The sequence below is a fragment of the Schistocerca gregaria genome, chromosome 3, assembly GCF_023897955.1.
Source record: "Schistocerca gregaria isolate iqSchGreg1 chromosome 3, iqSchGreg1.2, whole genome shotgun sequence".
Lineage (NCBI taxonomy): Eukaryota > Metazoa > Arthropoda > Insecta > Orthoptera > Acrididae > Schistocerca > Schistocerca gregaria.
In genome coordinates this window covers 940,622,991-940,640,707 of record NC_064922.1, presented here as the reverse complement: position 1 = coordinate 940,640,707, position 17,717 = coordinate 940,622,991, and the positions used below count along the sequence as shown (strand labels likewise).

General features: G+C 39.3%; 1 protein-coding gene across 1 annotated transcript in view; it reads left to right on the top strand.

Annotated features, from left to right (window-relative positions):
- LOC126355856 (wolframin) overlaps window positions 1-16,426 on the top strand; it is a 50,897-nt gene extending 34,471 nt beyond the window's left edge. Inside the window, exons 8-9 of the mRNA XM_050006344.1 lie at window positions 12,474-12,679; window positions 15,010-16,426. Coding sequence (XP_049862301.1) covers window positions 12,474-12,679; window positions 15,010-15,361 — 558 coding nt within the window. The 3' untranslated portion in view covers window positions 15,362-16,426. The remainder of the gene's footprint in view (window positions 1-12,473; window positions 12,680-15,009) is intronic.
- Window positions 16,427-17,717: the final 1,291 nt, after the last annotated feature.

The window sequence follows — 17,717 nt, the reverse complement described above, 5'->3', positions numbered from 1 at the left end:
AAAAGAGAGACAAAAACATAGCCTGTCAAGGAGGTAGGGTCAGGGATCCCCCAGACCTAGCATATAGCGGAGATGCCTCAATCCCAACCTACCTAGCCATGCTCCGGACATTGGTTTTTATTCTCAGTTATAAACCCTTAATCAACTTCATGGTGAAAATTGAAAGTCAGTTAAACCATCAGTGAATTGTCCACCAATATTAGAGTCAATGAGTCCAGAAGTCCATACGTAGCATGGAGGGCCAAAAGGTGGTGGCATTCCACCAAGACATGAGCTAGTGCCTGTAAGGCTCCACAACCCAAATGTGGAGTGGCTTGTTACACAAAAGAAAACTATGGGTTACTTGGTATGACCAACGCAGAGGTGACATAGGACTCTAATTTCCTTCTGGGAGAAGCTGAAGGAAGAGCACCATGCTGCAATAGTCCCCTTGATTGTGCAAAGTTTATTAGATTGGGCAGCAGCCCAACAGATGTGCTTCCATTTAGAGGAAGCAGAAATCTCTTGAGCATCCTCAAATCCGCACCTGGGGGTCAGCAATGCAAAAGGGGAGCAAGAAAGTGCTCTTCTAGCCAAACATTCAGTCAGTCCATTCCAATGACTTGGGACCCAGAGAAGAACAACTAAGCATGCAGCACAACGAAGGTCAGCAAGGTCATGAACAGCGGAGACCAAAGGGTGGCAAGAATAGCCTCAGTCACTAGTTGTGCAACACACATTAAAACAATGGCAAGACAAGCCCGTTTAATAAAATGGAGGGCTCTGCTAATGTCTGTCAGGTCTGCTGTAAACACTCTACATGTTACTGGCAGTAGGTGTTCCACACTAGCAGTAAATGTAAAAGTATATTCCTTCTGATGCACAGTTTTAGAGCTGCCTGTGTAAATGATACCAAACGCCATGGAGATAACCGAGACTTTAGGATCTTAGAAAGGTCAATCATAGTATGTGACCTGGGCACCATTCATGAGGGAGTGTGTGAGAAAATGCAGGGATCAGAATCCAAGTAGGAGAGATGGAGATTTTAGCTGAGGGAAGTGAGGTGCATTACAACTGGTAGTCCCATCCGATGGCAGGTACCAGGACAGCACCCCTCGTATGTAAAGAGAATGGGATACATGGGATGACAAGGGAATTATCAATTAATGGTTGCATAGGAGACCAAGAGCTGGCACTATTGAATCTGAATGGGGAAGATACCTTCTTTGGCAAGGAGACTGTAGGTAACTAGTCCAAAAGGCACCAGTGGCCAGATGCATGCCACAACAGTAGACTGGGTCTAACAGTTTGAAAGCTGAATGTCCTGCTGAGACATTAAACTGGCCTCAAAAGCCCAAGTCATGGAGGGTGAGTAAAATACGACGATGCCAAGCAGTGTCTTATGCAGATCAAGGAAGACTGCAACAAGGTATTGGCATTTTGAAAAATGCCTGTTGGACTGCTGTCTCCAATCCAAGCAGGTGGTCAGTTGAGGATTGTACATCCTGAAAACCACACTGTTAGAGGGACAAAAGGCCCCAAGATTCAAGAACCCAGCATAATCTGTGGGCAACCATCCTTTCAAGCACCTTACAGATATGTTGGTCAGGCTAATTGGTCAACAATTGAGAGACATTGGGTTCTTGCCTGGCTTACGGACTGGGACAACTACACTACCTCAGCATTGTGAGAGGAAGGCACTTCGAGCCTAAGGTAATTGAAGACTGCAGAGATGATGCTTTTTGGGGACCACATACGTGTTGGATCATCTGATTGTGAATTAAATCAGGGCTTGGTGCTGTATTGTAGGACGAGGCATGAACCTGAAGTATTTCCCAGTCAGTGATGGATTCATTGTAGGTTTCAGTTAGCGGGGAGTGAGACAGAAAGGGATGTCTTCAACTTGTCACTTATGTAGTAGAAAGGTAACTGTATGGGAAGAGGATACCGACACTGTCACAAAGTGGGTTGAAAGGAGTTCTGCAAGAACTGAAGAGCTGCTGCAAAGACCTCCCTGTAGGACAACAACCAGAATAATGTTGAATGTTGGTGGCCAAAAAGTCCATGGAGCTTGCCACACACCTGGGGTGAAAAGTCATATGTCCCCAGAGATGAGACATGATGCTCCCAGCATTCCTTCTTACTGTGTTTAATTAAATAGTGAGAATTAACATGAAGTTGTTTACATGACAAGATTGGTCTGTAAAGGATTTTGTTCGAATCATTGTAGAGATCGTCATCTATCTTGAATAGCTATTGGTCACCACGGTACTGGCTGATGGGGACAATGCTTAGGATCTGTAGGAAGGGAAATGGCAGTTTCAGCAGTATGGATGATCGCTGTCCGACACCTTGTGGAGCCTCATCAATACAATCAGACAGAGGAACAGCAGAGTCATACATAGGCCAGTTGCCTCTGCGAAGTGCCTAACGTGGTAGTCAATCTGTTTGGTGGTGGTAAGGAAATGACAGGATCATCGGAAAGTGGTCACTGCCACAAAGGTCATTGTGTAGCGACCAATGTAGCGAATCTAGAAGATTAGGTGAAGAGACTGTTACATCAACAGCTGAAAAGGTGCTGTGGGCAGCGCTGAAGTGGGTAGGAGAACAATCTTTGAGGAGGCACAAATCATGGTCTGTGAGAAGCTGGTCAATTAGAAGGCCCCAACTAGATGACAAGATACTGCTTCACAGGGGTGGTGTCTCGAAGTCCTGAAGCAAGGGGAGAAGGAAGGAAGTTGTTGGATTAATGTGGTTAATTCAGCGTAAGTAAATGGCCATCCTGGTTGCACGTAAACACTGCAACTGGTAATTGCTCAGGTTATTTGCACCTGCACCACTGTTGCCTCCATTGAGGTACAAATGGGAATCCATTCACCAACGGCATCTGTACAAACTGAAGTCTATAACCCTCCAGATGCCATTTTTCGACTTCCTGTGTAACCTTTTGTGGCCAAGGTTCATTCAAGGGGTTGTCCCCAATGAGTGCAGGGACAGATGAAGTGTGGACAGCCCTTGGACCCGCAAGCTGTTATTCCTTCAGCCATTGTTTGGGCATTAGGCATCGGACCTGTGGTCTGAGGGTTGCTGGAGAGAGGGATCCCTGTCACCAGTAGACACTGAAGGACAGTGCTTCTCTGGTTGGGTGCTGTTCCTGAAGAAGGGACAGTGGGAACCATGTGAGGGAAGGGTGGTGGGAGACCTGGTATGCGGAAGGTCGCGGTAGGGTGGGGGTAGGGAGGCAACAATAGTCATGATGTTAGTGCACTTGATCATCATATCCGCAGGATGTAGGCATTCATATTTCTTCTGTGCATCAGAATTCCACAGACGGTCAACAGATTTGTGTTCTTGGATCTATTATTCTTTCTTGAAAATTGGGCAAACTGGTGAACATGGAGCATGATGTTCTGCACAGTTGACACATAAACGTGGATGTTAACAAGAGCTACTTCATGGAGTCATCGTCCACAACTGTCACATCTTGGGTCTCTTGTGCAGCAGGATGACATATGCCCAAAGAATACACATCTGAAGCACCTCATTCACAGTAGTGCGACAAACAGTTTCACATCATACTTTTACACCTTGACCTTAACTTTCTCCAGAACATTCCCTTCAAAGGCTAAGATAAATATGTTAGTATCCGTATGATTATCCTTGTCCCCCTCCCACTTTCTTAGGGTAGGGAGGACATAAAAAAAGTTTGATGAGAGGTTAGGATTGAGACAAACCTTCAGTTTGAGAAAGCAACCAAAAACATAATTCTAGCTTTTTACATCAGCATAAATAGCTGTTGCTTGAGAATTTTTAACAGTCAGCAGATATTTTAACTCTACCCAATTTTAACTAAGTCAATGTGAAATGTCAGCTATCATTATTGAATCAAAATACTCGAGGACTGAGAAATAAAATTAATGAATTAATTATCTGCATAGATCAATTACAGTCCTCAAACCCAGCTGACATAATCTGCCTCTCTGAACATATGTCACTTAAAGAGCATAAATGGAGAAAGGAGGAGTTGCCACATTCATCAGGAGCTGTCATAAATTTAAGAACATAGACATTCATAAATTTTGCCTAGAACAGCATATGGAAGCATGTGTTACAGAAGTAGAATTTCACAAAAAATCCTTCATTATTTTAAGTGCATATTGAGCACCTGCAGGTAACTTTAATCTGTTCATAAACCACTTTGAAGCTGTACTGGCCCATTTAACAATTGAAAACAAAGAAATAGCAGTTGCTGGTGACTTCAATGTAGATTTCCTTAAAGACTCTCCCAATAAGAAATTATTTTGAGTTAGTAACACTATCAATCAACTTAATTCTCAATGTAAAGTTCCCCACTAAGGTAGCCAATTGCTCACAAACAGCCATTGATAATATCTTTACAGAAGAGTCCAATGAACAAAATTATATTACGAAACCAATAGTCAATGGCCTCTCAGACCATGACGTGCAGTTCCTTGTGTTAAATGTTAATACTGAACAGGATATAAAATCTGTTAAATCTGAACTCAAGAGGATAATCAATAAGCCAAAAATTGATTATTTTAGGACACTCGGAGACATTCATTCACTGGAGTGACATTTACAGTGCTCATGGCATGAATGAAAAATATAACACTTTTGCTAATAAGTGCTTACCTTATTTGAACACTGTTTTCCCCCAAAACTAACCAATGTTAGAGCACAGTCTACAAAGAAGCCACGGGTTACTCAAGGAATAGAGATATCTTGTAAAACAAAAAGAAAACTGTATCTGTCAATGCGAAACAGTTCTGACGTTGATGCTATGGCACATTACAAGAAATACAGCAAAATATTAAAGACTGTAATACGGACATCATAGCAAATATATTACAAGGAAAAGATAGTCATATCAGATAAGGAAAAAAAGACAATATGGGATGTAGTGAAGGAGGGGACCGGTAGAACCAGACATGACGAGGGACAAATAGCATTATGGGTAAATGATACATTGGTAACGTGTATAGTGTTCCAGAACTTTTTAACAAACATTTTATAACTGTTATTGAAAAGATGGGGTTGTTAGGTTCTGTAGATACTGCCATGGAATATCTCAGACCACACATACCAAGTAACTTCCATAATATGAATTTGACCCTCATTATCCCAGCAAAAGTAATGTCCATCATAAAATCTTTAAAATCAAAAACATCTAGTGGGTATGATCAACAAAGTTAATTAAAGAATGTGATTCTGAGTTAAGTAACATATTAAGCTATCTGTGTAACCAGTTGTTTATCAGTGGAATATTTCCTGAATGGGTGATAAAGAAATAGCCTCAAATTTCCATCCAATTTCACTTTTGCCAGCATTCTCAAAACTTTTAGAAAAGGTAACCTACAATCAGATTTATAATCATCTTATCACAAATAACATACTGTCAAAGTTGCAGTTTCGATTTCTAAAGGGTTCTGATACTGAGAGTGCTATCTACACCTACAGTGAAAATGTACTTAATTCATTAGACAAAAAATTGCAGGCAACTGATATATTTTGTGATCTGTCAAAGGCATTTGACTGTAAATCACAATATCATTTTAAATAAATTAGAATATTATGGTGCAACAGGAAATGCTGCAAAATGCTTAAAATCTTATATCTCTGGCAGGAAACAAAGGGTGTTGTTAGGAAAGAGACATGTATTAAGCTATCAGGCATCATCCAACTGGGAACTAATTAGGCCCTTACTTTTTGTTGTGTATATCAATCACCTTTCATCAGTAACATAACCTGATGCCGAGTTTGTTTTGTTTGGCGATGATACAAACACTGTAATAAATAGCAAATCAAATGTTATCTTAGAAAGATCAGCTAATAAAATATTTGTGGACATTAATCACTGGTTCCTAGCCAATTCTTTGTCACTAAACTTTGCAAAAACACACAACACGCAGTTCAGAAGTTGTAAAGGGTGTCCCACGAGTATATGCCTAACATACGATAACAAGCAGACAGAAGAAGTGGGCAGTGTTAAATTATTGGGATTACAGCTTGATAATAAATTCAACTGGGAGGAGTACACTACAGAATTGCTGAAGCGTCTTAACAAATCTCTACTTGCAATGCGAGTTGTGTCAGACAAAAATGAAAAAGCTGGCATACTATGCTTACTTTCATTCCATAATGTCACATTGGAGTCTTTTTTGGGGTAATTCATCAAGTCAAGCTAAAGTTCTCTGGGCACTTCACTTACATTCCATTACCCTTGTTTTGATTTTGTTGATTTTCATCTTATAACCTCGTTTCTGTATTCACCGGACCAAAAGTCTTGTTCCTCCTGCCACCGAACTTCACTAATTCCCACTGTATCTAACTTTAACCTATCCATTTCCCTTTTTAAATTTTCTAACCTTCCTGCGCGATTAAGGGATCGGACATTCCCCGCTCCGATCCGTAGAATGCCAGTTTTCTTTCTCCTGATGACGACGTCCTCTTGAGTAGTCCCCACCCGAAGATCCGAATGGGGGACTATTTTACCTCCGGAATATTTTACCCAAGAGGACGCCATCATCATTTAACCATACAGTCTTGTATTACAGCTGTAGTTTCCCTTTGCTTTCAGCCGTTCGCAGTACAACAGCAAGGCCGTTTTGGTTAGTGTAACAGGGCTATATCAGTCAATCATCCAGATCGTTGCCCCTGCAACTACTGAAAAGTCCGCTGCCCCTCTTCAGGAACCACACGTTTGTCTGGCCTCTCAACAGATAACCCTCTGTTGTGCTTGCACCTACGGTGTGGCTATCTGTATCCCTGAAGCACGCAAGCCTCGTTGAGGCACGCAAGCCTCCACACCAACGGCAAGGTCCATGATTCATTGAACGCAATATTGTGGTCAAGATAGACACGAAGCACACGCCTACTACAGTAGTACAAGTTTATATGCCAACTAGCTCTGCAGACGATGAAGAATTTGATGAAATGTATGATGAGATAAAAGAAATTATTCAGGTAGCAAAGGGAGACGAAAATTTAATAGTCATGGGTGACTGTAATTTGACAGTAGGAAAAGGAAGAGAAGGAAACATAGTAGGTGAATATGTATTGGGGCTAAGAAATGAAAGAGGAAACTGCCTGATAGAATTTTGCACAGAGCACAACTTAATCATAGCTAACACTTGGTTCATGAATCATGAAAGAAGGTTGTATACATGGGCAAACCCTGGAGATACTGGAAGGTGTCAGATAGATTATATAATGGTAAGACAGAGATTTAGGAACCAGGTTTGAAATTGTAGGACATTTCCAGGGGCAGATGTGGGCTCTGACCACAATTTATTGGTTATGTACTGTATATTAAAACTGAATAAACTGCAAAACGGTGGGAATTTAAGGAGATGGGACCTGGATAAACTGAAATAACCAGAGGTTGTACAGAGTTTCAGGAATAGCATAAGGGAACAATTTACAGGAATGGGGGAAAGAAATACAGTAGAAGAAGAATGGGTAGCTTTGAGGAATGAAATAGTGAAGGCAGCAGAGGATCAAGTAGGTAAAAAGACGAGGGCTGGTAGAAATCCTTGGGTAACAGAAGAGATACTGAATTTAATTGATGAAAGGAGAAAATACAAAAATGCAACAAGTGAAGCAGGCAAAAAGGAATACAAATGTCTCAAATGAGATCGACAGGAAGTGCAAAATGGATAAGCAGGGATGGCTAGAGGACAAATGTAAGGATGTAGAGGCTTATCTCACTAGGGGTAAGATAGATACTGCCTACAGGAAAAGTAAAGAGGTCTTTGGAGAACAGAGAACCACTTGTATGAATATCAAGAACTCAGATCGAGACCCAGTTCTAAGCAAAGAAGGGAAGCAAAAAGGTGGAAGCGGTATATAGAGGGTCTATACAAGGGCGATGTACTTGAGGACAATATTATGGAAATGGAAGAGGATGTAGGTGAAGATGAAATGGGAGATATGATACTGCATGAAGCGTTTGACAGAGCACTGAAAGAACTAAGTCAGAACAAGCCCCAGGAGCAGCCAACATTCCATTAGAACTACTGACAGCCTTGGGAGAGCCAGTCCTGACCAAACTCTACCATCTGGTGAGCAACATGTATGATACAGGTGAAATACCCTCAGACTTCAAGGTGAATATAATAATTTCAATCCCAAAGAAAGCAGGTGTTGACACATGGGAAAATTACCGAACTATCAGTTTAATAAGTCACAGCTGCAAAATACTAACGTGAATTCCTTGCAGATGAAATGATAAACTGGTAGAAGCCGAATTCGGGGAAGATCAGTTTGGATTTCGTAGAAATGTTGGAATACGTGAGGCGATACTGACCCTATGACTTGACTTAGAAAATAGATTAAGGACAGGCAAACCTATGTTTCTAGCATTTGTAGACTTAGAGGAAGGTTTTGACAATGTTGAGTGGAATACTCTCTTTCAAATTCTGAAGGTGGCAGAGGTAAAATACAATTAGCGAAAGGAAATTTAAAATTTTTACAGAAACAGATGGCAGTTATTAGAGTTGAGGGGCATGAAAGGGAAGCAGTGGTTGGGAACGGAGTGAGACAGGGTTGTAGCCTTTCCCTGATGATGTTGAATCTGGTTATTGAGCAAGCAGTATAGGAAACATAAGAAAAATTCAGAGTAGGAATTAAAGCCAGGGGGAGAAAAATTAAAACTTTGATTTTCGCCAATGACATTGTAATTCTGTCAGAGACAGCAAAGGACCTGGAAAAGCAGTTGAACGGAATGGACAGTGTCTTGAAAGGAGGGTATAAGATGAACACCAACAAAAGCAAAATGAGGATAATGGACTGTAGTCAAATTAAGTCGGATGATGCTGAGGGAATTAGATTAGGAAATGAGACACTTAAAGTAGTAAAGAAGTTTTGCTATTTGGGGATCAAAATACATGATGATGTTTGAAGTAGAGAGGATATAAAATGTAGACTGGCAATGGCAAGGAAAGCGTTTCTGAAGAGAAATTTGTTAACATCAAGTATAGATTTAAGTGTCAGGAAGTCGTTTCTGAAAGTATTTGTGTGGAGTGTAGCCATGTATGGAAGTGAAACATGGACGATAAATAGTTTGGACAAGAAGAGAATAGAAGTTTTCGAAATGTGGTGCTACAGACGAATGCTGAAGATTAGATGGCTAGATCACATAACTAATGAGGAGGTGCCGGCCGCAGTGGTCTCACGGTTCTAGGCGGGCAGTCCGGAACCGTGCGACTGCTACGGTCGCAGGTTCGAATCCTGCCTCGGGCATGGATGTGTGTGATGTCCTTAGGTTAGTTAGGATTAAGTAGTTCTAAGTTGTAGGGGACTAATGACCACAGCAGTTGAGTCCCATAGTGCTCAGAGCCATTTGAAGCATTTTAATGAGGAGGTATTGAATAGAATTGGGGAGAAGAGAAGTTTGTGGCACAACTTGGCTAGAAGAAGGGATCGGTTGGTAGGACATGTTTTGAGGCATCAAAGGATCACCAATTTAGTACTGGAGGGCAGAGTGGAGGGTAAAAATCGTAGAGGGAGACCAAGAGATGAATACACTAAGCAAATTCAGAAGGATGTAGGCTGCAGTAGGTACTGGGAGATGAAGAAGCTTGTACAGGATAGAGTAGCATGGAGAGCTGCATCAAACCAGTCTTAGGACTGAAGACCACAACAACAACAACAACAACAACAACAACAACAACAGCCTCCTCCTTTCAAGACACTCTGTTCCATTCAACTGCTCTTCCACGTCCTTTACTGTCTTTGACACAATTTCAGTGTCATCAACAAACTACGAAGTTTTTATTTCTTCTCCCTAGCCTTTAATTCCTTGACCATATTTTTCATTGGTTTCCATTACTACTTGCTCAGTGTACAGATTGAATAACATTGGTGATAGGTTGCGACCTTGTCTCACTTCCTTCTCAACAACTGCTTTCCTTTCATACCCTTTGATTCTGGCAACTGTCATCTGGTTTCTGTACAAGCTGTATATAACATTTTTCTCCCTGTGTTTTACCCCTGCTACCTTTAGAATTCAGAAGAGTGTACTCCAGTCAACATTGACAAAAGCTTTCTCTAAGTATACAAAAGTAACAAACGTAAATTTGGCTTTCCTTGACCTGTCACTGGGCGAGGTGGCGCAGTGGTTAGCACACTGGACTCACATTTGAGTGGATGATGGTTCAAACCCGCATCCTGATTTAGGTTTTCTGTGATTTCCGTAAATCATCTCAAGCAAATGTCGGGATGGTTCCTTTGAAAGGGCACGGCCACCTTCCTTCCCCATCCTTCTTTAATCCAATGGGACCAATGCCCTAGCTGTTTGGCCCCCTCCCCCAAATCAACCAACCTTAACCTACATACTTTATTTTCCTGGTATTCCGTTTAATCAGTTGTATAGCCTTAAAATACATAGGAAATTAATTTTTGAAGCTATAAATTTCTTGTTTCTGCAAGAATGACAAGCAAAAGAGAAATATTATGCGAACTGTGATATGGCTTTGTGGACACAGACACAAATAGATGTGTTACAAAACAACTATTGTGATGTTAAAGATGATATTTCTGGAGTATTTTGTTCATTAATTGGTGGTTCTCTATAAACATAAGCATACTTGAACTTTGCACATTTGTAGACAAAGACCAAAATGTCATTCTTTGTATATAACATCAGAATAATCAGAGGTGTTTAAAATAGGATGACTGCCAAAGTATTTTAATGAGAAAGACATATGGTTGTAATTCTTGAGATATTGCGGGGTGGGGGAGGGCGGGGGGTAGCACATCTACAAAGAAAGTAGTGTAAAAGACTGTGTCATGTACTGCTGCTTGATATCTGGGATCTATATTAGGTAAGTTGTCTGTAGAAAGTAAGAAAGTTCATTGAAGAGCTGTGTAATTTGTGATAAGTTTACGTGATTGCAGCCATACAAAGATGCACTCTACTGTCTAGTTGGATACATACAACTAAGGTGTATTACAAAAAGTTAAGGTTGCGGATGGAAAATTTAGATTGTTGTCCAGGAACATTCTAACGCCCCATACATTTGTACTATGAAAAGATTTTAATGATAAAATAAGAAATTAGGGCAGATATAAAAGCATGGATGCGACCTTTTGCTAATGAGAAGGCAGGTAAGTAATATCACTGCAACATATATTCTACTCTGTAATAAATGATGAAATAGTTTGTGGAGTATAGGTATAGTTGTAAATTTGGAATAACACTTTTCAGAACTTACAAGCAAATGTAAGTTGACTAACCTGGTCGATGCCAACAGTTCTTTGCTAGTGTTAAAATATTAACATCTCCTTGTCATCTGATTGTTCGATGAAAGAGACAACACTGTTGAGATGGATTTGAAATCTTTCATATTTCTTATTTCCTGAATACATGATGATAATCAGCTTATTCTATTAACTTCATATACAGCATGTTTACTCAACACGGGGTAGAAATGACACTTAATAGACTTTAACAGTGGCTAGATACTTAAAGAACATTGCCATAATGCATAGCTGCTGGTAAACCTTTCAGGATGTGAGGCCATGGATCAAGAAACTCTTCTGTTCATGACGTTTTGTCCAGGACTGCGCTGGACATCCTCAGAGATGCTCCTTCACTGAGTCTTGCTGACTGACCAGTCGGAGCACCTCTGAGGATTTCCAGCACAGTCCTGCATAAAACGGCTGGAACAGAAGAGTTCCTTGTACCTCGACCTCACATCCCAAAATGTTTACGAGCAGCTGTCATCTGGTTGTGAAAGCCTTCAGTCTGCTCCCATAATGATCACAGCTTCTGTGTCTCTACAAAACATTAATCACCACAAATCATAATTTAAAAGAAGATTGTCAAGTATTAAATAGTTTTCAGAGTGAGTCACAAAAACATTGAACACAGAGCTGATAACACAAATATCAAATGCAGCTGGCTGAGGTAGTTCATAGGCATACGTAATTTCATGAAGGTGAACAAAGAAAACTAGTTACCGCATAAATTAATTATACATTTTGACCAGTATTGACTATTATATGTTAACCAGTGGTAGCCAGATATGGACTACCGGAATTGTTGTCTGCTGGTTCTGGAAATAACTAGTGAAATTTGTAAGCACATTTTAATTTATAATGAGAAAATGTCAAAACTGGTGGTGATGGAATCACTGTGAACCAAGTAGTAATTTGGTTTAACTGTATGTTAAAAGTGAAAAATTGATGAACTTAGATGCACAGTTTTGTTACTGCCATGTATACTTCAGTAGGGATGTAACAAACGTCATTTAAATTTCACAGGCTTGAATTTCCCTAATTTTAATGGAATATCGCCTTTGTAAGAATTAAAAAAATTTAAGTAATTATGGTATAGTTAATAACAGCATAATGGAGAGCAGGGAAAATTGGTTATCTAAGGAGTAAAAGTATAGCACTGGAGTTATTCCATTTTGCTACACTTAACCAAGTGTAGCATTATGAATGTTTCATTTACTTTTTTTTTCCCCCAGGTTAAAGTAACTGAAGTCTCCAACACTTTGCGTGATATTACATCAAAGTTGCCAAGAAGTGTCAGAGACATAATTTCATGTTGGTATGGAGAACCCAATGAGTTAGATTGTAATTCAGTAAAGAAGGAAAATGAGGCACAAATCTGTAAGATAGTGAGAGGAATACAGCGGAGTCAGTCCAAATGCCATCTGGAATCTTTCAACAGGTAGGAGACTTTTTGTGCCCTTCCATCTACTTGTAGAATTTTACTAGTGATATTTTGTTTTATGTTGACATTATTTAAGAGACGACCTGAAAATTAGTAACATTTTATATTAATCTGAAAATTAAAATATATAAAACATTGGAGGTGTGAATTAAATAACGCACTGTGGGTCCGAAATGCATCGTGTAGTTAATAAAACATGAAAAAGTTGTGACTGAAGGCATTGTTTAATTCACACCTCCAATGTTTTGAACACAGTCACATTTTAAGCTGCAAAATATGGATAAAATTAAATTAAAATATTTATATACATCCGGAGGAGGAGAGTGGGGGGAGGGGAGGGGAGGAGAGGGAGAGGGGGGGGGGGAGGAGGAGAAATGGAAAATTTTGAATAGATCACACTGAATGACCTGAAATAAAGAAACTCAAGGACTGTCATCTTGCCAGGGCATAAACTTCTTAGTACTGGATTTGGTGGTATTAATAAGATCATGGACAATGGTGGTGGAATTAAAAATTTGGTCTCATATTAGAAACAGAGAATATACAAAACTACAAACAAGTGAGCAAGATAGATAAACGAGTGAGTTCAAGGAAGCTGATATATGTGGTTAGCAAAAATTATGTGAGTTGTTAGAAGTGCATTAGCAAGTGTCAGTAGACTTTCACACAAGAGAGGACAGAAAATGCAGTAGTAGATCTGCAAGGCTCTGAGATGGCTACAAATCAGTAAGTTCTGGCCCAATATGCTGGAGTTGGTGGGTCGTGTGTGTGTGTGTGTGTGTGTGTGTGTGTGTGTGTGTGTGTGTGTGTGTGTGTGTGTGTGATGTGCTTGCTTGTGTGAATGAATGGTGTGTGTTTCACTCTTTCTGATGAAGGTTGTGGCCGATAGCTTATGTGTAAGTGCGTTTTTAATTGTGCCTATCCGCAACTTAAGGTGTCGTCTTTACGGGAAGTAGCAATCTATCTTTTCCAATATTGTTGATATTCCTTACACACAGAAACAACCATTTGGCTCACACTGCTGGATAAAGGCCTCCTATAGATGTTTCCATGTGTCACAGGCTTTATCAGTGCATATCCCTTCCCCTTTGGGTGTTTCTAATGTGATTTACCCACTTGCTATTAAATCTTCATCTCGAGCTTTCCTTATCTCCTAGAAGCCAGCTGGAACTTCCTGGTCTTTGAAATCCATTGACCTGGCTTCATGTCCCGTCGTCCCCCCACCCCGCAACAATCATCACCATCTCCATATTTGTTCCATTGTTATAATTGTTTCTCTCATGTCTGTTCCTTGAGCTAATATTTGCAATCTCCATTTTGAAAACCTGTATATTATTTGTCAAAAGCATTATTGTGGAGATGTGACTAATAAACCTACAGTTTTTGTCCCAGTTCTTGTGAAGCAGAATAGTTAAAACTTTGTTCCAGTTTTGCGGCAGTTTATTCAGCCAGACATTCTACGAATATTCATTCACAAACAAAATACAGTGTTAATGCTGAAGTGGTGATACTTATTATCCAAGTCACACTTTTATTCAATCCTGTATACTTACAGTTAATTTTACTTGCCAAGCTGATTTCTCTGGGTCAAGCTGATTTCTGCTGTTTTTCCCCTAGAGTGAAACTCATATGTGTACTTCACTTTTAAGCATTTTTGTACCATATTAAAAACTAAATATTATTCATCCTCAAAACCCTCCCCCCACTCTCCCTCCCCTCCCCCTATCTCCCTCCCCTCCCCTCCCCCCACACTCCCTCCCTTGCCCACTAATTGTACAGCATGAAGATTTAGTAAATGATATGTAGCTTGAGCTGTGTTTATCCCTCTGCAGAAGTCAACGAATATTTAAAATATTAACAAGTTGAGTGGAAAATCTCATAGAAATGTGTGCCAGGGTTACTAGAAGATTGTTTTTCCATAGTAGAAGATCACTCATAGTTTCCATTGCTTTTTAAATGCTTTAAAGCGCGCGCACACACACACACACACACACACACACACACACACACACACACACACACACACACATTCTCTCTCTCTCTCTCTCTCTCTCTCTCTCTCTCTCTCTCTCTCTATCCCTCCCCTCCCCCCAAACTATTTTGGATCTGCAAATTTTTTCCCCACAAGTAAGTGAACTTGTAATTTGTGAAGTGTTGTATTATCTTAAGTGTCCTCCAAAACATGGAACATTTCTGCAATGATGTGGAAAAAAAGTTCAAACCTGACACATAGTCACAAATCAACATATGCTACAATACATTGTGTCATTGTACACACAAATATTCAAATTTACGAATCATATAAATAAAAAGTATTTTTGTTTCAGGTACAAGTTTGAGGTGACAATAAATATGAAGTCAGGCATGTTTGGAAGAGGAGCAGAGGTGGTTCTTATAGCAGATGACTTTTTCCGAAATTTTACTTTTGCTGTAAAACCAGGTGACCACATTTGGTTCTCTGGAGTGTTAGTTAATGAGGAAGGTGACAGCATACTTGGTGGCACCAAACCGCATGTGAGTTTGAATGAGATAGGCTGCCTCGATTGCCACATGAGTCACCTACAGATACATAGAAAGACTTCAACAAAAATTGGCCTTGAAAATGTTTTGGATTATGTTTATGTAGGAATGAAATTTGTTCTTAACTTTGTATTTAACCCTCTTGTCATTTTTAAATAGTAATATGTTTGGCACAATTGAAACTTCTGTGTTCAGATATGGTGCATATGAAAGTAAGTTTCCTAAACTGACTGCATTTATTGTTTATCAACTGACAAAAGACTTTTTTAATTAGTTGTTATGCATTATATTGCTAAAGTCCTTCTCTAATCCATCCTCCTAACTAAATATTTTTGTTGAATAAAAAAGCCTCTGTGGTCTTTCTGATTTACTATATAATTTTTTTTTATTTTAAAAGGGGCGGAGCTTGTGGTTTGATTTTTTGTTGTAAATATGTACATACAGAATGTGGCCATCAATTGTTTCTTCTGCCAAAGTGCAGGAATATGACAAATACACTGTGTGATACTGGTGTCCCAGAACTGAAGTATTTACACTTAGCTTGACTGTGATGTTTATGTAATTTAATACTGTATGATATTGTTTTCATAAGTAATAGTTATTTAAATGTAGTTTCAGTGGCATATTGGAGTGCAACATTTGTACTTAAAGCAGATCTATTTTATTGTCCAAATGTAACTGTCATAGCTTGTGTGTCTAATATTGTTGTGATACTGAATGTAACTCAATATTTTTTATAAACATATAAAAGAAAAAAGAAAAACCATGTGGCTTTATTATCTTTTTAAAATATATAATTATATTTTGATAACATAATGAATTTACAGATAATCATAATTCCACTTTTGTCCTCTTTCCAGCCCTTATCTTTGATCTTGATGTCTGCTACAAACTAATTGTGTCTTACATATTACATTCTCAGCCAGTTTGGTTAGCCTCATAAGAAATAAGGTGAGCGGGAAGCAGCAAGGTAATCACATCTCCATACTTTCTGCAGAATATACTGTGTTTGGTTGCCTGTTAATTTGTTAATTATTTTCAGTATTTTTCTTTAGTCAGATTACAGCAGGAATGTGGCGCCATTCCAGTTTCTCTGCTTTCTTGTTATGTTTAGGCTAAAAATGCATATTTAACTTGCCGTACTCTCAGCTTGTTAATCTGCAATATAATGTGAACTTGTGCCTTTTTATTCAGAAATAAAATTATAAATTGTAGTTAAATGTACAGAATACGTATTTTTGCTGAACAATATTGCGAGCAACAACTTCATCAGTACAGTTACAGCTCCCTAAATATATGTCGCCTGAAATTGGGGGAGGGGGTTACATTTTCTGCAGTAAAAAAGTAGAGTAGGGAAACAGTGGAACTATTCTCCAGTTAAGACTAGAGGTGACCATTTCTCAGCACATCTTATAAGCCGGGAATGAGAAATGAATTTGTGCATTGAAGGTAACAGAAAACAAAGACTGAGAAAGCTACTGAGTCAACACACATTTGTGAAACACACAGTTTCGAGTCAGTAGTAATAAGTAATGTAAAAAAACAAAAAGACGACACGTAACCAGCAAAGTAGTATACGGAAGTCAATGTGGAGCAGTAAGAAAGCTAGGTGGTTTGCTCCGAAAGACTAACTCTGAAAGTATAGCATGGTCCCCTAACATTTCTCACTTTGCCTGTGATGTAGCCGAACTAGGTTGGAAGATAAGTGTCGATATGAATTAAGCACTTCGCACTGTGCTGAATACTTTGCATTCTCGAAATAACAGTTGTCAGTGGTTCAGAACACTAGTCAAGCACCTATTGATCTAAAAGCTTGAAACTGGCCAGTTAGGTAACAGAATGTTATAATACTTTTAAATTGACACCATTCATGTAAATGAATGCCAATGCATTCTGGTCTGAGCTGCAGGAGTTGGCGGTCATGTGTGTGTTTATCTTTTTATGATGAAGGCTGTGGCCAAAAGCTAATATGTGCCTGTCTGCAACTTAATCTGTCATCTTTATGGTAACTGACTCTCCCTCCCTCCCTCCCTACCTCCATACCTCCCTCCCTCTAGGTAAGACTGTCTGTTGATAACCTCATTTTATCTGCTCTTTAAATGTTACTCACTGAGGTGTCAAGAAACATATTTAATAAGTTTACTCTATAGTAGTTTCCGGGAAAAAAAATTTGATTGAAAATAAAATGAGAAACTGTAGACAGCTTCTGCTTCTGGAGAACTACAAAATCCAAGGGCTTCACAAATATTAAATTTTTCTCTGAACTGATCTTATCAGAAAATTTGCATACAGCCTTAAGACATGTCTTAAAAATTAATGGGGAAAAGAGAGAGAATCTACAGAAAAAGACTATGTATTTATCAGGCACACAAACATTAAAGCTTTTTTGTATACTTAAATGTCTGATACAAAGCTCAAGGACATGGTTACTTTTCTTCTCTACAGGACCAATTTAACCGGATCAGAGAATGTGGTGTTACTGTAAGAAATAATAATTAAATACTACAAGTAAGTG